Source organism: Drosophila gunungcola, chromosome 3R, assembly GCF_025200985.1.
Source record: "Drosophila gunungcola strain Sukarami chromosome 3R, Dgunungcola_SK_2, whole genome shotgun sequence".
Classification (NCBI taxonomy): domain Eukaryota; kingdom Metazoa; phylum Arthropoda; class Insecta; order Diptera; family Drosophilidae; genus Drosophila; species Drosophila gunungcola.
This window is the reverse complement of record NC_069139.1, coordinates 27,436,223-27,461,334: the sequence shown is the minus strand read 5'-3', so window position 1 is coordinate 27,461,334 and position 25,112 is coordinate 27,436,223. Positions and strand designations below refer to the sequence as shown.

General features: G+C 39.0%; 3 protein-coding genes across 7 annotated transcripts in view; 1 reads left to right on the top strand and 2 right to left on the bottom strand.

Annotated features, from left to right (window-relative positions):
- Positions 1–329: 329 nt before the first annotated feature.
- On the bottom strand, positions 330–3,839 carry LOC128252717 (alpha-tocopherol transfer protein-like). Its single transcript, XM_052980668.1, has 3 exons — positions 3,711–3,839; positions 1,231–1,535; positions 330–1,169 (listed from the first exon to the last, which is right to left on the bottom strand). The coding sequence occupies exons 2-3, from the start codon at positions 1,533–1,535 to the stop codon at positions 548–550; spliced, it is 927 nt and encodes a 308-aa protein (XP_052836628.1). The 5' UTR covers positions 3,711–3,839; the 3' UTR covers positions 330–547.
- Positions 3,840–7,281: 3,442 nt separating this feature from the next.
- On the bottom strand, positions 7,282–24,278 carry LOC128252715 (odorant receptor coreceptor). Of its 5 annotated transcripts, none has more exons than XM_052980666.1 (8): positions 24,158–24,278; positions 13,452–13,595; positions 11,773–12,081; positions 10,834–11,348; positions 9,892–10,117; positions 9,032–9,236; positions 7,718–7,873; positions 7,282–7,646 (listed from the first exon to the last, which is right to left on the bottom strand). In XM_052980666.1, the coding sequence occupies exons 3-8, from the start codon at positions 12,078–12,080 to the stop codon at positions 7,596–7,598; spliced, it is 1,461 nt and encodes a 486-aa protein (XP_052836626.1). In that variant the 5' UTR covers position 12,081; positions 13,452–13,595; positions 24,158–24,278; the 3' UTR covers positions 7,282–7,595. The 5 variants fall into 5 exon arrangements, with proteins under 5 accessions (XP_052836626.1, XP_052836623.1, XP_052836622.1 ...); XM_052980663.1 differs by lacking the exons at positions 13,452–13,595; positions 24,158–24,278 and adding exons at positions 12,646–12,723; positions 12,779–12,843; XM_052980662.1 differs by lacking the exons at positions 13,452–13,595; positions 24,158–24,278 and adding an exon at positions 12,646–13,408.
- The window catches only part of LOC128252716 (ras-like protein family member 10B), a 51,271-nt gene continuing 44,036 nt past the window's right edge, over positions 17,878–25,112 (top strand). Inside the window, exons 1-2 of the mRNA XM_052980667.1 lie at positions 17,878–18,418; positions 20,472–20,912. The gene's annotated coding sequence lies outside the window, so the exon portion shown is untranslated. The remainder of the gene's footprint in view (positions 18,419–20,471; positions 20,913–25,112) is intronic.

Genomic DNA, 25,112 nt, shown 5'->3' with positions numbered 1-25,112 from the left:
AATAAAGCGAAAAATATTATATTCTATTACAACGTTTTTCTTACCAGTCTATGGTTTTTGCTGAAAGGACAGGATTATGTGTGAGTTTAAAGTCAACATTAGTTGAGTGTTAAAATAAGTGAAGAAAAATATAAAAAATTTGTTGCAACAGCGGGACTTGACCCACATATTTTTAGCTTGACACTCTAACCACCGAGTCACAATCTTTCAAATTTTTCGAAGAGTTACAGATTCGATTGGTGTCCAAAAATACATTTTTACCATTATTTTCTTCTGTGTTTTTTGGTTTAATGCTTGACCTCCCAGCCACAGTAAAAGCACTTTGTGAATTTATTTATTCATTCCTTAATATGCTGCTGGTTCTTTATTATTGTAATTACTGCAATGTACTGGTGATATAAAGATAGATTAACAATGGGTTCTGGCGAGAGAATGAAGCAATTAAGCAAGGGTCATGCACACGAGCTTGGACTAAACAAATGAGCGGCTGATATAAACGGTTAGACAAGCTGGGATGAGGTTCGCAGGACGAGGACAGTCCGAGACCCTAGTCGATGTTCAGCTGGCGGAAGGTGCCCTCCATGCCGAACAGGTCGTCGCTGGTCTTGGGGGCGCCGGGGCGCAGGGACTCGTTGGCCTTCTTGTCCTCCTGATCCTTGAACCACTGGGTGTTGTCGACCAGCTTCTGCTTCCACCACTGGTTGAGCTCCACGACGCCGCCGGCCTTGCCGCCGTACTCGTTGGGCAGGAGGTCGCGCGGCACCACCTTGTAGAGGCTCTCCACGTCGTTGTGGAAGGTGATGCGGCTGCGGATCTTCTCCTTCACGAACGGCTTCACGAAGTTGAAGATGGTGTCCACCAGCGGCGAGATGTTGATCACATGCACCTCCTTCACCTTCACCGGATAGGCCTCCTGCACGGCGATCAGGAACTTCTTCACCACGGTCGGTGAGAATTTGGCAAAGTGGGCGGCGCTGGCCACCGAGGCGTCCAGGATGAAGACGTCGCCGGCAATGCCGACGCTCTCCTCCGCCAGCCGCACGTCGCCGATCATCAGGGCCACCTTCATGGCGTCCAGGATGTGGTGGGGCTGGAAGTCGCAGTCGATGCCCCGGATGAACGTGATGCGGCGACCGTTGGGCGTGATTCCCGGTAGAGTGGGGCAGTGCCTGTCAAGTTACTCCACTTATTGATCTGTGGGATAGCAGTGGTAGAAGGCGAAGTACTTACACATAGTCCAGCACGATGTTGAGCTCCTCGCGATTGATGTCGCGATTGGAGAAGAACTCGGGCACCGCGTTGCGCATGGTGTAGTACATGTCCAGCTTCTTCTTCACCTTCTCCAGGCTGAACTTGCAGCCGCGCAGGAAGGTCGTGAGGCGCATGTCGTCCATGTCCTTGGGCAGGTGGGGCTGCGTCTCCAGCCACTCGCGGATCAACTTAATGTCGCGCTCAATGTCTGCTGGGTCCTCCGGCTCACGCAGCTCCTCGCGGATGCTCACGCGCTGGTCGGGTGTGGGGTGTAGCATCATCATCTGGGGGTACATTGTGAATTTTTGTATAAGCATTCCAAAGGTCTAGACACAATGGTTTAGCAAGTGAACAACAAATAATAAACTTTGTCTACTGTCTGACCTTTCTACTAAGTCATGCCTTGAGTTAAATATTATAAAGTCTGGCTAAAACAATGAAACCGCAACCCCCTTTTCCTCGCTGGCTGTTTCGCCACTCTGTTTAATACGCAATTCGAAATAATCAGATATTTTTGACATTTTAATTGCGCGCTTTCGAAACGCTCGTCGTTCGTAGGTCTTGCGGTCACACGTCACTGCCTGGATTCATTAGCATGGGCTGTGGCCAAATATGCATTACTTTTGGACCGCCCCTCACCGCATTCCCCCTTTCGGAGAGGGGTATTTTGAGCTTAGAGTTGACATCGACCTCAAATAGTGTTCATGGCCCTTCTGTTTTGAGCCATCTGGTTGGCCTTATTGGGGGAAATGTATATTTGTAAATAATGCGAGGGAATAATAAATGGTAATGTGAGTTTAGGCAAACGAAGAAAAGTGACTTAGAGATAGTCGTGCTTTTAACTTGATACAATAAATCGTTATATAGTGTAGCTTGGCTTAAACGTTTGCCGCTTTGTTTGTGCTCGTTGGGGCGTACTTTGTTTACTTTTGATTTTAAACCCTACTTAGTGATGCGTAAACCGTCTTTGTTTTTTTTGGTCATGAGTTAACTGACATTTAAAGATGGGATGACTGGTTATTTTGGCCACTTTTAAGCTTGTGTTCAGAAAAGTCTACTTAAGCAAATGGGCTATTTGTAATCCAAATTTGCAACACCGCAGACACCGCAGCTCATTGGGGTCAAGCAGAGTTGGAAATGAGCCAAAGTCTGAGCGGGGCATTGATAAAGCACCTATATGCTGCCCATGCCGCAACCAGCTTCGAATGCAGCAACAATTGCAGTTGCTGTTGCTGTTGCTGTTGCTGTTGCAGTTGTAACCACCAACCAGCAACCTGTTAGAATTGCAATTACCGCCGGTCGATCGGAGGAGGCTCGGCCACACTCAAATTGCTGTGTGTGCACACACTCCCATGGTTTTTGTTGCTGCGCTAATGGCCGCTGCGGCTATTGCATATTTTTCTTGTGGCCTGCAACTCAATTGCAAATATTGCGAAAATCTTCAGCAAAACAAAACAGCGCGAAACTCAACGAATCGAATATCAAGCGTCCAAGACTCAAGAAAAATGGGCAGAAAACGGGTTTTATTAACTTATTTGTCTGTTTTTGGTCGTTTGGCTCCAGATAAAGTGCTTTCGGTTTCTGTCTCTTTCGGCCTTTGTCATTTGCTCCTTCATCTCACTAGCCCTGTCTCATCCGGGACCATTTGCTGGCATTACAATAATTCTGTTTGCTTATTTGTTTTGTAATGCTATTTTTTTAAGAATTTCGGCAACGATTGCGGGTAGCATTTAATGGGTTTAGGAAGTGGTTTGTAAACAAGAGACTTACAAGAACAACATTTGATGAGCTTAAATTGCTCAAAAAAAAAGATATTTAAGTTTCTAGAGACCATTAATTATTGCGTATATACATAAAGTTATTAAGAAGAGCAATAGTTTATGAATAATTTGTATTACTTCTTTATACAATAGGCCCATTTTTTGTATTATCTACAGCTGATTTTTGCCTATCACTAATATATCTATTCTTTCTTTAAAAATTTTTATTTAAAATTAAAACATTACAATTTGGGTGTTTCACGTTGAACAATTGCTAAAATACTCAAATTTTTTTCCCTTTTACAATCACGATCAATGAACTCTATTCCTTATTTAATATTCCCAAAATATGCCGAAAATACTTTCTGCATTTTATGCATATTTAAGAGATTCCAACGACCATTGTTGGACCACATAAATTGCCTTTGTCATTACTCGCTGGCATTCAAATTGAGTTATTCGCGCAATTCCAAGTCAAGTTATTGTTCCTTTGTCAAATTTATTGCTCTTCGGTGGATGGCTCACAAAAATACCCAATTTCTTTGGTAGCTCCGAAATGCAGCACATGATTTGCACACTTTATCACGAATATTTTTCGGCGCACTAATTTAAATTCCGGGCGTTGTCCTCAAGAACTGGGGACTCCACAAAAGGGGCTGTAGGGCCCATACTGTAGTAGTATAGGCTGGAAATGCTCACCTTGGTTAGAATGAGATGGTTAGTTGGTCAGAGGTAATCCTTTAGGTAGTATATCCAACGGATAACGCGGCGTATGATCAATAGCACACAACCGAAGCGCTCAAGACGGTAACAGAAACTGAATGTCTGCAAACACGTTTCGAACCACTTAAATACTCGGCGACTCCGAAACCGAAACGATCCGAAGACAAACGATCGCTGGTCGGGCCGTGCGATAAAAGAAAACCGAAAGCCGTAAAACAGATCATGCCATGAAAATCGGTCAGAGAGAAAAATGCACGCGCCGGCTCCTCGGAAGGGGAGGGGCGGTAAGGAAGTCGGCGGCTGGCCATTTGCGCAAGATGGGTTCAATGAGCGGCGCGGACTGTCCACGCTCCACTGCCGACTGTCCAGATGTGGTGAATCTCGCCAGACTCGAAATCATCCCGGGCACCAGGTTCTAGAATATTGATTAGCGAAAGTTCGTGTCCTCAGTCTTTTGTTCTGCCTCCGGTATCATCCAATACCGAAGTTTGTGCCCTCAGTCTTTTGTTCAACACCCACAAAATCATCCAAACATTAAGTCTTTTGTTCTGCTGCAGTCCCCCCAAAAATATTTAGCAATCACACAGCGCAGTGCGTGCCAAAAGTTAGTTATTAACTTTCGAACGCGCGTGTGTGTGGGCCAATCTATCGACTCGGGATTGCATTAGGCGCTGCTTTGCTGAAAATGATTTCTGTCATAATTGTTTCTTTATACTTTTTCGACATTTCCCAAATTAAGCAATTTAGTGCACATGGAACTGGCGTTATATTCGCCGTCGAGCCTCTTACCAAGCAGCCGCGAGTCGTTGAACTTGTCGGCCGTTTCCTCATTTTCATTTAAATGAAAATGAACATTTTCCATAACTTTGTCTTGGTTCGCATTGCGTTTTGCCCGTGCCGCTTTTATTTTCCTCTTGCCTGTTTTTTTTGTTGGTTTTTATTGTTCCAGCTAGCTGATTGCTAGCAATTATAGCCGCCCGTTGCGGGGGAAAGGGGCTGCCGACTTTGACTTTGCATGCATTGAACTTGGCTTGCCCTTTTTCTAAGCCAAACAATGCGAGACGCGGCCAATGTGGCAATAAACATCGAACTGAATGCAAAAAATATTACCAACTAAGCAAAGCGAGGCCGACGTCAGTACAAAGAAAAGTTAAGACACCAATACCGGCGGATTCTTGAGTTTCCCATGCATACACTTTGAAATTAGGTATTGCTTTCATCCAATAACTCCATGGCAACATCAAGGGATTTCTTTGCTGAAGCGCAAATTCAAAGTGGGCCTTAAAAAAACATAAGTCGTTAAAGGATGTAACTTGTGCTTAAAACTAACTCTAAAACTTTTTAACAAGTGAACAGCATTTTCGACTTTATAAACTGAGTACAATATTAGTATATTTATTAGCATAGCTGGTCTTTATAACTCAGTTTTACTCAGAATACATTTAGTTGTTGAAGATGCGATTTGTAAGGCTGAAGTTGATTTTTTACCATTTAATGCTAACTTGTGATTGTTATTAGTATATATTACGTGCAATTTAAAGATGAATCAAATTACTTTTACGTTTGTTTTTAATTTTTTTTATATCTAAATAACATTTTGAGGAAAGCAAAAACGTCTACAAAATTTCCAGCTGTAACTGATTGTGTTGGTTTAAACAAGAAGTGTTTAATCAATCTCCACGTTATTTTTGTATGTCTTTGCAAACACTTTTGCTCAGTAATTGACAAGTAAATGATAGGCTATTACTTGTTTAATAGCTAAAACTAGTGCCCAAATCGATGGGAATAAGCATATATTTTTAATAAAAACGTGCTGGGTAGTAACTTCAGGTGGAAAATATAAATAAGTAACTAACTCAAAAACGGGAACTCCAACTGGAAAATTTTTTTCTGTAGTTGAATACAGCAGGGCTGATAAATTCCTTCTTACATCACATGAACCTCCTTTTTGAATATATTTTTGGTTAAGTAGCTAAGAGTTAGTTTTGCTGAACAATCCAATTTCTCCATTACTCATTGTCAGCCACCAAGAAACGACAATTGCTGCAAAATAGTAGAATTATGTAAACCGAACAGGTAACGTACTTAGGGCTCTATAAAAATGTCATTAACAGCGTCGAGCGTTAAAAATGTGTGGTATGTTGATATGCCAGTGGCTCCATTCGTGTAACGTTATATTAAAAACCCGAAAAGAAATCGCACGACGATTGACAAATGAGGCTGAAAAATTCGCATAAATTACTAAAACTGCAGACAAGAACAGGAAGCTGTTGCTGCCCTCCTGCTGCCCCCAAAAATAAAACAAGACACGAAAGAAAGAAAACTAATTAAACCATAGTTTTATAAATTAAGTAGTTTTTGTAGTGGCTGTGCTGTTGTTGCATTTCCAAAGTCAAGAAACTTTCATTGGCAGACGAAAGTGTGCGCAATAAAGAAATTAACAGTAAGAAGCAGTAAGCTGGAAGGGGTTGGGTAGTCGGGTAGTCAGCTAGTCAGCTAGTATCTGCTACTTCTACGCTCCACCTCATCTTACCTCACCTGGCTCACACTCTTGGCGCAATTTTAGTTGTAGTCGCTTTTCGTTCGCTTTTCGTTTTTGTTTTATGAAAGCTGCAAGAAATAAAAACTTGGGCCGAATGTACAGAGCGTGGCCGCATTAAAAGTTCGCGTTGTGAAGCGTTTTCTTGTTGTTGCCTCAAATTCAACTCGCAGCGGAGTCAGACAGCCCAGTTGGGCAATTTGAAAAACCATAAAGTGCGCTTTCAAAACGGCAAAAAATATAGAAGAGCTATGTGGAGCTGCTAAGTATGTGGAGATCCACACTCGAGAGTGCGATTCGGAATAACACTTTTGCCACTTTTGCCACATTTAATTGTTTGGCTGCAACTGTCGACGATTGCTAACTGTTTCTTCTGTTGCTCCAACACTTGCCAAAAATGTAGCAAAATTGAGGTAGCTCAAAAAGATTGCATTTTATAATTCAAATCAAGTTAAGTTCGTTTTGCACATCTGCCGAGAAAAAACGGTGAGCATGCAAGCCAGTGATGCGTAAAACTCGCCGTCTGGGCCATTAAATTCCACACTTATCATGTGAACAGCCCCGATAATTATTGAATTATAACTAATTGATGTGGTATAATCAGCTCTTGTTTTTGAAGGCCTAAAAAAATATTAATATATTTATTTACCTTTTAAATATACCCATTTACTCAAGAAGTAAGTGGTCAGTTTAGAAATAAATAATTGTATCATTTTTTAAGAGAACTGGACTACATTATTTTAATTAATATTCGCTAATAATCAATTCACTTCCTAACATTGCGCGAGATTTATAAAATATTTATAAATAATATAAAATATTAAGAAACAAACGATTTTTGCAGTTAAGCGGTTGTACTATGTCTATAATTAAAGTATTGCATTTTAATTGAAGGGCCCAATGCGATTAAAAAATCTATTGAACACGAGGAGTAAGAATACATATAAACGAACTATTTATTGAATCAATTTCATTGCGTTCGAATTCATATCCCTTTATTAATTACCTTTAAGTTCATGCATTTTCACTACACATTTATTGGTTTGCATCTTGAGTTTACATTGAAAGCTCTACACGTGTACAAAATCGATAAATATGTGCAGGGTTCTATTTGCCCCAGTTTGTTTCCATGATGCCCCTCGAGGTTCGCTCGTCGCTGGTATAAAATATATAATTTGCGTTATAATTGCTCTATAATGTTGCTGGTTGCACAGAGGTGGGGGCGGTGCATGGACACTGGCCGTTTGAGGGGTTGGGCTAGCACGCTGGCTCCTTGGCATTCGCTCGTCTGGCACAAAAAGTCCGTCAACTCCGCTGGCTGCTCACTTGAGCTGCACCAGCACCATGAAGTAGGTGACAACTGCACCGAGAACCTGCGAAACAGGGAAAGTTCGAGCGTATTTCGATTTATTCTCCCATCATCAATAAATCAATTGCAACGCACCGAGGCAAACAAGTCCAGCGAAACGGTGAAGAACTTTGCGCCCGATATGCTCATAGCCTTCTGGCACTGCTGGCACACGATCTGGACGAAGGTTTTGGCCTCCTCGGAGCCATCGTACCAGTGGCACGAGTAGGCGGCCTCCATGACGGATGAACTCTGGAAGCCGGAAACAGTATTATCAATGTTTTATTCCCTGTAACATTTTAACTTAAGCATGAGCTAAAGCCCCTTTACACAGTCTGATTTCCCTATGGTCTCTGTATTTAGAAACATATATAACCCATTTCTGCCTTCTGCCCTTTTTATACCCTTGCAGAGGGTATTATAGTTTTGGTTTTACTGTAAAGTATATATATTTTAAATCAGTATGACTAGGAGGGTAGATCTAGACGTGTTCCCATTTGTCAGCGTTTTTCCGTCAGGCCATTTCTACGCAAACTAGTCTCACTGTTGTATTACTCCCTGCATGAATTTTTCCCAAAGTCGTCTTTTTATTGCAAGCAATATATAAGTCGGAACGGAATGGATCGGACGATAATATCTAATTGAAACAATCGGAAAAAATAAACGAAAAAATTACAGTTTTGCTGTTTTTTAATTAATGTATTATATACATATATCTAAATAGTTAATTACAGTTTAAATTTAATTGAAATCGGACAACGATAGCTTATAGCTGCCACAGGAACGATCAAACAGATCAGCGGAAAGTCAACATATTGTTTAAATCATATATATTAAAATCATATTAAATATAAAAGTAATAAACTACCCTTAGTATTAAAGTAAAAGATTTTCGGCAGAAACGTTAACATTTTATCAACCTATATATCACAAAGTTTTACTTGTAAGGTAACAAAAAATTATTCAAACTTAGTTTTGCAATGGGGACATATCCGACCCCATAATGTATATATATTATTGTTCAGCATCGATCTAACCAAATATTTCTGTCCATCTAAATCGGAATCGGAATAACAATGGAAAAATATTATGACATCGCTGTTTTTCAATGTATTTGATTAGTACTGGTTTATTATTTCAGAAATACGGTTTAAATTTTATTGAGAGCGGACATGGATATCATATAGATGCCACAGGAACGATTGAAAAATTGGTCGGAAAATCGGAATATCTTTACTGTTTTTAGGTATAGTCGCTATGAAAGAATATTTAACTTTAGCAATTGCTGCAAGGGTGAATAAGCTTCGGCTTGCCGAAGTCCTAAAATGTATCTTAAGTAAGAAAGAGATATCCATCTCTGCCATTTAAAAAAAAACTTTTTGTCAGTTTAATGTTCCCATTCAAACTCACCTCCTCAATCAATCGATTGCCAAAGATGCAAAAGTGAAACACCTGGGCCAAAGCGTAGCCCAGGTACCCGACGACTGTGAAGGCGTAGACGTTCACTCCGTTGATTTTGGTGGCCTGGTAGGCCAACAGGGTCAGCTTGATGGTTGAGGTCAACATGTGCAGCAGAAGGGCGGCTCCGTAGGTATCGCCAATGGCAGCCACCAAGCTAAAGTGAAAAAGGAAAAGGAGAAAGGCAGGCGATACCAGAGTCAATATTTTGATCAACAACTGTTAACACACAAACAGCTAAGCCAACTGTCGAACAGGACAAACAAGGCCACCACTCCAGGGGCCCTCAAACAATGATTGCAACTGAGGAAATAATCAAACAAATCAAACAAGCTGCAGGGATTTGTCGACGCCTAATTGCTGAAAAATTGTTTTGAAAGTTTGATAGAATTTAATGCTCAGCAATAGCAACAAGCTTTGATATAATTTAGAGAAGCCCGAACAATTATTTTAATTTAAATTATGCAAATAAATAAAAAATGAATGTTTTGAAAATTTAAATACGTTAATCCCTGAAATCGGCTTAATTCAAAAACAGCCCCGAGCACATATTGTTGATGCTTGTGTTTCAAGAGCAAATTCCAATTCGATTGAACATAGTCAAGTGTCTCTGCAAACTCTTCAACTGGATGCAATTAGTTTTAGGTCCCACGACTGTTCTGTCCAGGTGTAAGTCGTACCGCACAACCCATTAAAGTCATAGTGATGCAATCACGGGACATGGTTTTGCCCGACCACCGCTCATCCTCACAGCGGCCAGAGCAAAGTCCCCTTCAAATAGTTGGTTAAATTCGGCAAGGACTTGAACTCACCGCACCACGTGCTTGTGCCGCTCCACCCAGTACTTGATGGCACTGCGCACCATCATCTCCTGTTTTTTGGTCAGGCCATTGGGATTAGCCCCGTTCACCATCCCGTTGCCCCCGCCCCCGTTTCCGCCGAAGGACTGCAGCGTCGAGGGCGCTCGAAACTGGGCGCCCCAATCCGCTTTCGAGCTGTACACACCCGACATGTCCATGTCGGTGGTGGGATCCTTTTCTGCAATTAAAAAAGAGCTCGTCATGTCGTGGCTCAAAGGGTTATTTGATTAACTAACATTAAGTATATTTAGTTGATAGATCGGATGTAGTTAAACTTTAAATACCTCGAAGACCAAATAAGAATCCCAAAAATTAATTATTTTTTATTTGTCGAAATAAAAAGCCCACGTAACGATTATTTAAGATGTGTCAAAATAAAAATCTCAAGTTACTATTAATTCAGATTCGAATAAATTAAAATCTTAAATAACCACATTTTTTATTACATTTTTTCCTTAAGAATCAGAATTGCAATTTTTGTTTAATTTTGTAACATGGGAAAAAGTTAATAATGTATTGTATTGCAAACTATTTTAGCCCAACTACTTCGTGATGATTTAATATTTCAATAACGATTATTTTCGCTCCCTAAAGGAAAGGTCTAGATCAAGGCCTAAAAATTTAAAACTGGCGTAAACTAACATGTTAATGGTTTTTGAAAAATTTTTAACGAATTTTTTAAGCTGATCAATACAAATGAGCAGCATTCTTTTGAGAACTTTTAAGTTTTAGGCCATTTTTTTCATTTAACATGTTTTACTAAAATGTATTCAATGTCTATATTTTGAAGTCTTAAAATCCGTGTATTGTTTTGGTAACCTAATTCATTTCACATTTAAAAATCTTAACTTTGTGTCCTCTTATACTCTTCAGGATACATTGATTTATTCATACCTTCGTTGTGGATGAGCTCCGACTTGGAGTTGGCCGATAAGGACCTGAAAAGGGCAGCCGAATTCGGCCTGTAGGTGTCCAGTGAGGCAGACAGCTCCATCAGGGGCTTCATGATGCCCTTCAAGTGCTGCAGCTGCTCGCAGGCGAAGATCAGCCAGGAGCAGAACATCACGTCGCACAGGTTCGAGTGGATCATCGAGAAGAGCACGTAGTAGATCTGAAAGGCGAAGCTGATCATGTAGAACAGGCCGTGGCTGGCGTTCCACGGGTAGAACGATTTGATCGGCAGCCGTGGTATCTCCACCGGAATGCTGGAGTTCGTTTCGTGGTCCACCACCATCTTGACGCTGTCCCCGAAGAAGGTGATCGTGGTCCAGGCAGTGGCCGAGATCACGGTGGTCAGCATCACCAGAAAGAACAGCTTCCGCATCTTCGCCAGGGCGATCGAGTGGTAGCGAGCATCCGATTCGGCGAACAGGGGATGCGTGTTCACCTGGTTCCAGATATTCAAGGTTCTGCGCGGAGAAAATTAATATACAAGTGTATTAGTTTTGTAGAAAAAATTTAAGTAAAACTCCTTTTGTCTTTATAAACATATTTGTTTTGTGTCCCATATCAAAATCAGTTTTCAATTAACGCGAATTAATAAGTAATTTAACTTTGAGCGATCAAAATTCGATTAACCTTGCTAGTTATCGTTAAATACGTGTTAAACTTAACACGTAAGCTATTCGATGTTCATGGTATTACTATGTTTAACATTTGAAATAAACTAATTAACTGCCTTGGATAAAGTAAAAAAAAACAATATTTGCTGATTTGCTGATTAAAGAATTGGTACTCCTATGATTTTTTTAAATATTTATAAAGAGCTTTAAAAAAATTTTAATATCTATTTTAAAATAAACTATAATTTTCTTTTTCCAGATTTAAGCTAACCTGTAGAAATTCTTCTGGTTGACAGCCAAGTAGATGAACTTAGTTATGCAGTGGGTGAAAAAGAGGGTGGTAATCGTGTTGCCCGACAGCTCGTTCACCTCCTCGGCGTTCAGCGCCATGTTGACCAGGATGAAGGCGAACTGCATCAGCAGGAGCACCAGGTGCACCGAGGAGTACACCTTCTTCATGAACGCACTGCCGCCCGTGAAGTTGTGCATAAACAGGCCCGAATACTTCATCGCCCGAATATTGGGCATCAGGTCGGCCACCAGGCCCGTATACTTGCTCGGCTGCATCGAGGTTGTCATCCTGTGGAGCGGCGAAAAATAACACGACAAAATTAATTGGGTTTCGCCAATATAATTAATGGATAAAGTGATACATCAAATTATTTTCCAGATTTCCTCTGTTTGTGGGCGACAAAGAAATCCTGTTCGAAAATTAATCAACTACGCATGTTTTATTCGTGCATGTGTTATGTATAATGCGCCGTTTTAATCAGTCGTATCGTTTGAACTCGCTAAGCATTAAGCCAATAGTAAATATTTAGGATGCTTTCTCTTAAATTGCTATGAAAATGGTGAGTGTGAATTTTTTGAGCTTAGATTAAACACAATTTGGCCATATGAAATAAGACTCGATTGCTTTTTCAATGAAGCTTTTATTCAGTTAAATATGTGTGCCATGCAATATTTATTTAAAACTAATTGCATTTTATTTAGAGTTCACAAGAGCATAAACACTTCAATAATCAATTTCAACTTTATTTTCAGGCTGTTTTCTTTAAACGTAATTTAAAATCGTCTTAATATACAAAATAATAAAGTTAGCACTGAACCGTTTTAGTTTAAGATTTGAAGAGCACAAGTTTACCTTGTTGCTGGTTCTTAATAATGTCAATTGTAGTTGTTATTTTGCAATCCCTTGTTAAGTGAGTGCAACTTAATGCACTTTTAGGCAATCATTTCACTCACTTAGGCAATACCGGATTTATTTAAGATATAACAAGGGCTTTGAAAACCAGGACAATATTAACCTGCCAGCAGGGCGATTTCGACGTTAATGAAATGTGAAATCTGGAAGGTTAACAAGCTCTGCCCGGCAAGTGATTGCTCCTTCCGTCTGCTAGGTGGTTGCCTTGCTGTACATAAAGACGTGTACTTTGAGGCCACAGTTCCCACGGCTGCCACAAGGCCACGTTCAATCGGAAACCTGAAACTTTTACTCCGACCCACACATGTTAATGAAATTATATGGGTCTCGGGCCTCGGTATTCGAACCGCCTTGTGCCTAAGTGCTTAAAAATTCAAATTTTTAGCCACGTCCATCCATGTGATGGGTGCGTGGCAGGCGCCGAATTCCCACAATTAAATCGAACGCCCACGAACTTGCCAACCGCCACTGCCGCCGTCTTCAGGTCTAGGCCTCATTCTTAGGCCCTGGCCGTGTCCACGCGGCGTATGCGCAATGGGGAAATGGGTTTCGATATGGATATGGAAATACACTCCTCTGGCTCTATTTGGGTAGCATCTGCGGTATCCGAACTTATGCAAATTTTAAAAGCATCGATTATTTTATTATGCCTGTTTGTATTTGTTGGCCTTAAGTGTCGACGAGACATCGAGAGGGCTGCCACAAAACCTTCTCCGAATCGCTGACCCAAAAAATACCATACATACCCATTTGCGTGGAAATGTGTGTGCTCGGCCTGATGTATAGTGGATCCTTTTGTATTTTTTCGTTCTGAGTTCGAAAGCACCCAGGCTTAGTCGGCGCAGCAAACAAAATCAAATAAAATAGCCTTAGAAGTTATCCAACAGAAGCTGTAAAATAAAAAGCGTTGATTGCTATTAAGAAAAGAAGAATATAAGGCCTATTGATAAACTTTAAAAGATTTTTTAGCAATAACATAGCTTTTTTTCAAACACAAACTTTAAAGATTTCATTTTTTTTGGTTCAGGAACAAATCAAGCAAATTTTTGATATCTTGTTCCGGTAGTGCGTTCTGCACCGATCTTCTATGTAAATTGGTAAAACTTCCAAGTCATTGTTTTTCAAACAAGTTTTTAACCGGTTTTGCAAAATAAAGCCGGGTGTTGTTACACTTAGAGAAAAATCAGGGTTAATCCTTATATTTTCACTTTCAATTACTGATTTAGCCCCGAGGGGTGTTGTGTTTAAATCAAAGTGTCTTAAGCTTTCAATTTTTATTTTTAAGTGTTGAAAAATGTAGTTTTCAATAAATGAAATCTAAAATTTTTCTATTGGATAAAGTTTGAAGTTAGTTAAAAGTTTGCAACGCAGTGAAGGAGAGATTTCAGACCGTAAAAAGTATATATATTCTTGATCAGCATCACTAGGAGAGTTGATCTAGCCATGTCCGTCTGTCCGTCCGACTGTCCGTCTGTCCGTCCGTTTCTACGCAAACTAGTCTCTCAGTTTTAAAGCTATCTGCATGAAACTTCCCCAAAAGTTGTCTTCCTGTTGAAGGTAGTATATAAGTCGGAACGAGCCGGATCGGACCATTATATCGTATAGCTCTGATAAGAACAATCGAGGAAAAAAATGAAAAAAAATATAACTTTTATGTTTTTAATTTATTTTTTAAGTTCTTCGATATATAGTGAAGGTGATTATTTTCAAATAACAGTTAAAATGTGATCAAAACCGGACGCCTATATCGTATTGCTCCAGTGGAAACAATCGGAATATTACAAAAAAATGGGAGCATTGGTATCTTCTCCAAGTTTCAATTTTTTTTAAAATTCTTTTGGACATATTAATGGTTTTATAGTTTAGATTTAAGCATTTAATTTTATTTAAATCGCGAAACGATGTTATATATGTTATATCGCACAAAACTTACTATATATCTTTTTTGGCAAAGTTTTATTTCTGGAGCAGGAAAAACGGTCAGTTTATTTTTGATTAAAAAAAAGTACACCATGTATCGGTTTAAATGAAACACACAAAGTATAAATTTACACAAAACTGGCAATCAAGTTATTTTAAATGACTTTTGTGCAATATTAAAACGTAGTCAACGTGCCAGGATCACAAGCACTTACTTATACGACAACAATTACTGGAACACAATTGTAACTATGTGCCGGCATGTAAATGCGAAATATGTTCAGAGTTTGCTGGGCACGCAGTATCCAGCAAACACTAAGTTTAAGGGGCTCAGATGGCTTAAAACTCATGTACATAGATGGGAACTCAGACACAGATGTGTCAGCTCATGGATTATTTAAATGCAGGCGACTCACGAACACCAATTAATACGTGAATGTTCGCCAGTGTGGTATGTTTTTCTGTGTGCGGGGATTTAACAATATTGATTTAACGTTTAATTGGCCTAGACTCATTCATGCTAACCGAGTTCCCGCATGATATTTTCCCCTTTTAATCCCTCTTTATGGCTGCTTTATTTTTATGGGTTTCTGGCTGAAAATTTAATTACGCAGATGCGTTTGGCTCAATTAGCTAACCGCGGACTTCGTAAACCCTGTAGCATTTTGCCATTAATTATTAAACAAATTTCAAATTAACAGCGACACGTACTTAATTTCAATTATAAAACAAATAAGTGAACGAATTAAGTTTAATTTTTAAAATTCCTTTTTTTGTGGGCACTGCATAAAAAGAAACACAGAAGGCAAAAATGTTATATAATTAATGCAATATTTGTTCTAATTTAATGTTATTATAAACTTATTTATGAAAATACATATATGTATGTGTGCTAGAATACCAATTTCAAACTATTTTAAGATTAATTCAGGGCATGCTTTTACTCATAAAGTGCCCAAAAATATATGCAACACTTTTTGCTCACACACACCTTAAGTTCCACATTTGGCCAAAATAAATGATTTCCATAAAGGCCACGAAAGGACCACGCAGATCTTCCTGATGAACACCCAAAAAGCATGCCACAAAACACAACAGAAGAAACCGCAAGTTGTAAAAACAATAAAAACTCAAAAATAAACATAAAAAGTTATTTGCGCAATCCATCAAATCGGTCATAAATTAGGAAATCAATGCGACACACACGCACACATAATAAAATTTCGCTTTCACGCACACTCAGAAACAAACACCGACATTTTCATGTGGAGCATTGGGGATTTTTTATTGAGCCTACGAAGGAAAAATTAGAAATCAATACCGAGCGAGGACAAAAAAATCTGTTAAATGACAAACAAAAAATGGCGAAAACAACAAATGGTTACTGTGTGTGCAAGGTCCTTTCCTCTTTGTTGTGCCTGTGTGCGAATGTGTCAGCATCAGAAATTATCCGCTTTATTTTCGGACTGCCCGTGACCCCAGACCTAGAGAAGCTTTTACCAAAATTTATGGCTATGCATAACCGACAAGAGAAAACAACAACCGATTGAAAATACATATAGGTGCGAGTGGTTTGTGTGTGCTCTTGTCAGGCCATTAGAGAAGCAAAAGAAATGTTGACATTGTCATAAGAATGGCAACGAAATGTGAGAAATGCGAACAACAAGGGACTGGCACAGAAAAGCGCAAAAATTATTATTATTTATGCCCGAGTTTTATAAGATTTCGGAAAAGAGGAGAAGTGGTGCTGGGCGCTCATAAATTCTATCCGTAAATAGTGTAAATAACTGCACAGAGAGAACAGTGTTAAAGTTGACAAATAAAGCAAATAGGGTCCTTATAGGAAATATATTTTTTTCTGTGACGAAATAGGATTTAGCATTCGACTAAACATATCTTACAGCCACCAGATTAAGCTGTTTACATATTCAAGATGTTCCTCTTGCAACGTGCCGAATAAAAACAGAAAAATAGAAAATGACTTGGAGCTATATTGGTACGAAAATTATGTGTTTGTATCTAAGTTAAAGCGATACCTCTCGATTGGTCTATCACTTGCCTTTTTTTTTAAATTGTTAAATTCTGCTGCTTTATATAGTGGCCTTCGTCACTAAGTTGACGGCCGTCCACGGTGGTTTAATTTTACGCGAGTGTTCATCTTCTTAGTATCAAGTTACAAAAAATCGAAACCTTTTATGAAATCGAGCATCAGAGACAAGCTAAAAGTATAAATGTTTTCTTTGCTAAACAAATTTCTCTCCATGCACTTGTGCGTGTATGTGAGAGTGTCACTCCTTTTGTTGGCCGCTGACAGGGCAGACAGATTCCAACCCGAAGTCGGGGGAAGCGGAAGGAAACGCCTTCGTGGCTCCTTGCCTAGACAGTGTCAAAAGTTTAACTTTAGATTTATTTGCCATTTAATGGCGTTACTCCCACTGCCGTGCAGGGGAGTATAAATCTGTCAGCTGCCTAGGCAGGTCAACGTTCAGACTCCCGGCAAAGAAGCTGCATTTGCCTCCTCACATTGGAAATGCAATTGCAGCCCATCCCACAACACCCCTGCCAACATTGAGGAACAGTTTGTTTGTTTGCTGCCTGCCACAAAGTTGTCAACGCGGCAACTAAACGAGTTTTGGTCTTGTGGTGTTCTATATAAGTATGCGAGTGTGTCTGTTTGTTGGTGGGTTTCCTTTGTTGTCCTTCTGCCCGAAATATGAAGTTGTTTTGCAAGCAAAGGAGCATGCGTGAGAAGAGTAAGATTGGCGAAAGAGAGAAAGAGTGAATGCACGGCCCAAAGTATAAGAGATTTTATAAAAATATTTCTTTTGACGTTGCCAATGTATGCAAAATTATATAAACGGCCTGGTATAAGTAAATAATTTAATTACTTTTTTTTAAAAACAATGTTAATAATAATCAATTTTTACATGTTTTTTTGTAATTTCTTAATCTCCATCTACGAAAGAGTATTACAAATAATCTTTACTTCTTATTATTTCAGAGTTAAGCTTTAATTTTTTTTGCAGCCAACTTAACACTGCTAGACTTTGTTTTTAATAAAGTTAATATTATGTGTGGTACCTTTTTGTTGTTATACCACAAAACTAACGTCAAAAAAATTAAATATTTTAATTGTGTAAATATGTTAAAATCTCTTACAAAATAGTAATACAAAATATAATTTTAAAACACTTGGCAAAAAAAAATAAAAGTAACTTGGCTTAGTATTATATGTAAAGCTTTCTCAAAATTGTAGAGTATTTGCCGTTCCACAGTTTCAGCTGGAATCGAGAGTTCTGGAACAATCTGGCAGCTCTTGTCACTCACGTGCGTTATCTTTGACTCGGTGAGCCTGTGAAATGCAACAAGAGAAGTGCTTTTGCCATTCGATTGCTCTCTCCGAAAGGGATTCTCTCTCTTTGCAAAGATTCGACTCGTATAAGAAGTGAGAGCAGAGCAGAGCCCAGCAGCAACAGCACTCGGAGAGGCAGCCACAGCCACAGCAACTGTTACGGGATCCATGCGAGAATGAGAATGAGAATGGCGACGAAAGGCAGCCAATGGCTTCGATTGGAAGCCAGTCAAAAATGGTCCATCGACGGGAGATGAACAGCAACGAGAGCAGCAGCAGCAGCAGCAGCAGCAGCACCATCCGCCAGCAGATTCGCAAGCCAAATCGCTGCCAAAAGCCAAAACCAAAGCCAAAGCCAACCGAACCGGGCCAAGTCTAAGAGAACGTGTGGTAGTGAAGTGAAATAGATGTGCTTGCGCGAGTGTGAGTGCGAGTACGAGTGTAAGTGTTGGTGCTAGTGCGTTCGTGTGGGTCGCAGGACCGCCAAAGCCCTCCCCTCCAAAGACCCCCCCTCCACGCCCAATTGAAGTCAGACAACGACAAACGTCCACTCCTTTGGTTCTAGTTCTTTTGCTGCTGCTTGTTAGTGTTAAAAAGCACGCAGTGTCACGGGGCATGAGTGCGCCAAAAGAATTACCACTGCTGCAGACACAACTGCCCCACATACACACACAAACAGCCAGAGAGGTGGAAATGGAAATGTCTGAGGAGAAAGCGAAAAAAAAACAAGCAATGTCATTAGAATAGTTAAGGAGCAGCCAGGAACTTATACAAGTATTTCGTGGGCCTCTGCCCGAGTGTGTGTCTGTGCACGGATTTATGCAGCACTAGTTACATAAGCCATCATCATCATCGGCAGCAGCAGCAGCTTTAGCATCTGAAGACAGCCAAAGGCATCGTTGGCATCAGCCAGCTGCCATAAGTATGCTATGAATTTCGCTTTGCACTCAAATACTTGACTTGAGAGAAAAGGGAATAGGGGGATAATGCCGCCGATACAGCAACAGCGATGAAAATCGCATTAGCATTAGGATGTGATAACAGCTGCTACTCGAACATCAGCTGGCATCGACAACAGCACTGGGTTTCTCCCACGATTACCAAGGCAACAATTGTTGTTCAAACTTTGGATAACGCATACGCACTGTTGCACTTGAGTTGTGCCCAAGTCGAGGCGTAATGATTGTTATTGGGTGCCAAGGGTTTTCCAAGAACTTTGCTGACAATGCCCAATGAGGCATTAAAAGTCACTTGGTTGGCCCATCGTTTTTATTGGGTAATGTAGACAAAGAAATGCGAATAAAATCTAGACTAAAAAAACAAAAAAAAAATTGTTATTTCCATTTGGTCAATCTTAGCAAAAGCTTTTAAAATTACAAAAAAAATTGTTAAAGATAAGATAATTTAAAGAAACCATATGCAAATGTTATATTATATTATAATTTTGATAGAAACAGCCAAAAAGTGAATAACTCCTTGAATTTTTAAGTAATCAAATTAAACTCCTTAAATTTTTAAGTAATTAAATTAAAATGTGTATTTAAAAATAACATGTTTAAAAATTAAATTACTTAGTTTTGCATATTTCAAATTTCAGTTTGAAGTTCACTTTCTGGTTGTGTACATCGTTTTATAAGCTGAGCTTAACTTTTAGAGCGGCTGAAAGAACAATAGGAACAATATATGAATTTTCTTGACACATTTTAAGCTTTTTTTGCTTAACAATGATTACAAAGAGTACAATACCTTAGGTTCATTGATAAAAAGTATTGGTTACCAATAGATTAAAAAAAAGTACAATTATCTAAGTTGATTCAGAACTTTGACTAATGCAAGTTTTATCCAATATCGTTAATTTATTTCTGGAACACGTATTGCAGTAACACATTTCCTAGTCCTTAAAAGGGATTTAAAGCTACTTAATACACGTGCAAGCGATATCTTCATATCCAAACTTGCTTCTATCTAATCTGCTTCCTTATTTACGACACCTTTTAAAATTATCATCAAATTGGCTGCAATGCATTCACATAATGCCCATGCAGCCAATTGGCGAAGGCGGCAAGTGAGACTAATAGTTTCAGCAGCACCATTTGAAGCCGGAAGCTGCATGGTTTTTTTCGTTTTAACCGCAATCAGTAGGAAGCTCATTAAAGCCAAAAGCAACAACGGCAATACTGAAAGTAAGCTGAAAGTTTCCCACCAGAAGGAAAAGCAGGTTGGAGAGGAAAGTGGTAGGAAAAGCTGAAGCAAATGAGCGTAGTCTAGCACAGCGTGTGGGCGTTTGTGTGTGCGTGCTGGGGCGTGGCAAATTGGGGCAGCAGAAACATGATAAGGTCTCAAAATGTTACCACAAAAATCCATTGGGAAGTACAGAACATTTTCATTCTGTCTGGGGCGTTGGAAATTAAACCGCAATTAAATTTGCATTAGGCAATAAAAACAATGCGGAGTGGCCACTTGTTGTTTTACTAATTACAAGAATTTTGCGCAGCCGAGTCGAGCGGGATTAAAAAACAATAGAAGTGCCAGGACTTTAAATGCCTTTTCAAAAGTGCCACAAACACATGTACATAAAATAATAATACGAGCAACATTAAAGAACAGAACACAATTAAAAGATATTATGTCGCTGCCAACATGAGTGAAAAAGTCAGCAAATGAAATAAGCTGCAGCAACACCCAGACGAAAATAAACAGCAAAAAAAACCGTTTTCATCAACTAAAAGTTAAGAGCGGGAAAACATTATAAGAAAATCATAATGATGATGGATTAACTGCTCTTAGTTGTTGTTGATGTTGTGAGAGTGAGAAAGCGAGAGTGTGGGAGAAGCAGCGGAAGTCGCAGCAGCAGCAGCAACATCAACACAGCAGCAACATCAGCCCAGCAGCAACACTGCAACAGCAGCAGCTACAGCAACAAACGCATAGTCAGGTTAGTTATTGTTACTTTTTCCCAATTTTTTCCTTTCGTTCCGCATTTCTTTTCTCCTTGCTATATACTACTTTTTTCCGGATTTTCTGGTCCGCTCAGCGGCTGACCACAGTTTGTGTAAATCATTATTTATGCATTAATTATTAAATATACACACACACATACAGATCATCACAGGCAGCTACCGTCAGCGGGTGGGGAAAAGTCATTAATCTTGGGCAGCTTACACGGAGTTTTTGGGGTCAGTACATAAGAAATTACGACCGAAATTAGGTACGTGGGCGAAGTACTGGGTAGCTCGGAATATTGAGTGAGTGGAACGGATGTTGGTCCTTCCCTCTGCCTCATTTAATCGAAAGTTGGTAAGCTGGTAAGACTGCTTGCCAGATGCAGAACCCCTTGCCGGAAAATTTCATGAAAAATCATGGCAGAAATTCTAATTGCTGCAAGGAATTTCAATACCAAAAACTTTTGCACAAATCCAACTGAAATTGACAGAAGCTATGCTGCCAATTCAAAATCAGGTTTGCCTTTATTCGACCTCAAGTTCGTCAGAAAGCTTTAATTCCTCATTATTATTTGCCTGAAGGGCGAAAGATTCTTTAATTGAAGTGGCCAGCAACAGAACATTTTTCGTTATTTTCTTTACTATTGTAAGGATGGTTTAATTTTAGATTTGAACGTTCATTTTAACATATTTTGTATAGTTTTTTCACTTATATAACTAAAACCAAAGAAAACACAATATTCCCTTTTGGCTTGTTTAAAGTACAGTGTGTTCAGAAATACTATCAATAAAATCCAGTCATGTGGCAATTCCCAGGCAAGCAACTTTGGTTCAAGACTCATTAGCTCCAATGGCTTGCAAATCATATGCGAGTGCCTTGAATTTTTATTCAAAAAGAAAGTAAGTAGCGGGTACGTGATGATGAGTTCAGAAAATAATTTTATGAGGACGCTGCAGCACCTTTGAGAGTGCTCCTTAAACAATGAGTTTGATGCAATTAAATTTAAGTTCTGCTCCATTCCGTTTTAATCTCATTATGGCACTAAATGCTTAACTGCTCTGAGCTTGCCTCCAACCATCTTATCCACCCTCGGCTGCATTTATACATTTTCTTCTTGGAAGCTCTCCAGGAGCCTGTCGACGCTGCAGGACACCAAAAAGTTTTCCAGAAAGAAGAAACTTGTCCAACTAAACTAGAAACTTATTTGCGAATGTTTCGTTTCGTTTTCTGCACTTTCGAAGCAAAAGTTGTACAACCTCCAGATGCAATCGCATCGAAGAGAACGAAATATAATAAAAACACGCTCTGAGTTTGCCTTCTTGATAAACAATTCAAACACGAAGCCCTCACACATGCGACTGCAGATGCAATAACAATTTGGTCAAAGAATTTTTAACTAAGGAGGTGTGGGATGGAGTTTTGGGCTATACCTAAATCCAAGTGCATTTATCACTTTGCTTATGCCTAGGGAATCCCAAGTGTTTTAATGACAGAGAAGTCGACCAAGGTTGTTTGCTAAAAACATTTATGCGGCTATAATATCTAATAATTGCCTTTAAAAACCTTATAATATATGAAGTAAGTTCTGCAACTGATATTTTTGCAACGTCTTTCTTGTTGCAACTCAAACTGTGAGCCTAGCATTAAATAATTTTCCGTGAAGTCATACCTTGCTTCATGATCCACCAACATCCTTTGAGTCCCTTCAGGACTGAGGGGTGTTTATTTCTGTAATTGTTGACGTCTCGTAAATTACAGTCTTTGCCAAAGTCCTTTGTCTCTCGCATTGTGCAGCAGTTTGAAAATTAATATAGACATGCAAAATGGCTGAGTCAGACGCCTGCAGTACTCTTTCAAGCCGCATCCTTTGCGGCCGTGCCTCCGCTTGTATTTGCATTTGAAATTATACTGTCGCACTTGTTTGCCAAAGCCAGGTGAAGCTTTTAGTGTTATTAATTCCCTAAGAGGCAGGCAATTTTGGGGAATAGCCGAAAATAAGCCAAGCCAGAAAGTACATTGCCAAATGGGTTAAATTAAGAGAAAAGCGTCTGTCTTGAAACTTTTTGCAGTCTATTAGGTGAAATGGTACTACAGAGTCCTGAATAAATCTACTTCAGATGCAAAGCTTCAGGCATTCAAAACTCATCTGAATTGAGTGAAATAATTGTTATCTAAGGTCCATTGTATGCTAAACCAAAGCCTCTTAGAAGCTTTGGATGTTAAAACGTTTTATGCCGTTTCAATGCGTTCAATTTCAATGCAATTGACCCGAATTTTGTTGTCAAGCTCATTACAGGGATTTTGCAAGTAGATACAGTCTTTCAGTTGCTTAAACTTACAAATGGTCGTTCCTTCTGAAAAAAAATATTCTGATTAATTCATCAATGAAAAACAACAACGAAGAAGATTGCCTGTTCTTTCGCTTTTATCAAACAAAAAGTTGATTGCGGAAGAATTACGCGTTGAAAATTCCCTACGATTTTTTGAATGTTTTTTTATTTTAAAGTAAATATAAAGTTTCTGCCATAAGGTTATAAATAGCTATTTTATTTTAGTTTGTTTATGTTGTTTCTTATTTTAAACACAGATTTCTCGTCTTGAATATAAGCTGAAAGTTGGAAAAAAAACTTCTCTTGGATAACAATTAGCATGAGAAAATGACCTAAAATCTTTTAAAATGCCTGGCTAAAATAGGTTCTTAATTGAAGCCCTTCTAGAATCAATAATACAAGCTTTGGTAACATATAACACCTGTTGTTATAACTTTTATTTCCAGAAAATTCTGAAAATTCTTAATTAAGATACAGCGCAAAAAAGGGAGCACAAAGTGAATATCGAACGAGAATTAATTGTCCGAGATATTGCTGGGCTGGCAATCAAAGGCAATTATCAGGACAAAGGCCCGAAAGCCGCTTAAGGAAATGACAGGGTCCTTCGCCCTCCACTCACACCTGCCATTCGATTACTCTTTTCTCTTTAAACCTAACTGATTTTATTTTGATTGGTTGGGGCCTTCTAGTAGAAAAAGGAGTAAAACAGCCTAAATGTTTGAGCAATTAAAAAGGGTCATCCTTGTGAATAGAAAAAGAAGCCCTATAAGAACAAGACAAAGTGTTTTTTTTTTGCCGAATTTAAAAATCAACATACCCAACGGTAAAGCAAAATAATATAAGTGGACCCTTGGTTACCCTTGTACATGTCCACGAACATTTTTATTTAACTTTAATGTGGTGTTACCTGGGTAAAGTGGGCCATAATATAAAACTACAAAAAATTGGATCACTGTTCCAAGCCAACGGTTACAAGAAATTTGTGTTTATGTGAAAATTCTTTAAAAATTATGATTAAAAATAACTAGGCAATGTGATTGACTAATCTACTCATTTAATAAATATGATTTTGTCAAAATTTGCATAAGGCAAGCAAAATAAATGATATTGAAACATTGAGCTAATAAAATGTACTACCATATTTGTATAATATTTCTTCAATAATCTCCAATAAATTTATTTTAAAATTGTGATTTTACAAGTAGTGTAACATTTATAAAACACTTATTTTTAAAGTTTTTTTAAAGTCTTTTCCGATTGTAATTGTACCCCGATACCCTTTTCATCCGCGTAAACAAAAAATTCCGTTTTCGCTTTCACCGTTCCTTGCCTTTTTGTCCGCTTTTCCTTTTACCAACTTTTTGTTTGCCTGAAAATTGGTTTAATGGCCAAGCGCTTTGGCAAACACACACACAAATGGACGCATATTGGGGCAATTTCGTGGGAGGAAGCGGCATGGACTTAGCACGCGACATGCCCGGCCACTCTCCCTCTGTCAAAGAGGAAAAAGTGCGCTGCCACTGAGTAAAATAAATAAATAAAACGAAACAAGCTTAACAACAACATGGAAACTTTACAAAAACTTTTACCCCGCGTTATTGTAGTTGTTGCAGTTGTTGTCAGCCGATGAGCCTGGTAGATGTGTCAATAAAATCAATATTTGCTTTGCCTTTGCGACTAAATGTTCAATTAGCGCATCAATCAAAGACGCTTGAGCGAATCAAATGGAAGTTCGCCTGTGTATTTTGAGCCACTTGATTCCGGACTTAGTGATGATTTATGAGTGAATATAAACTGTGTGATTAGACCGCAAATATTTACCTAATTAGCTAATAAGTTAAGTCCACACAAAGCCAAAAAGC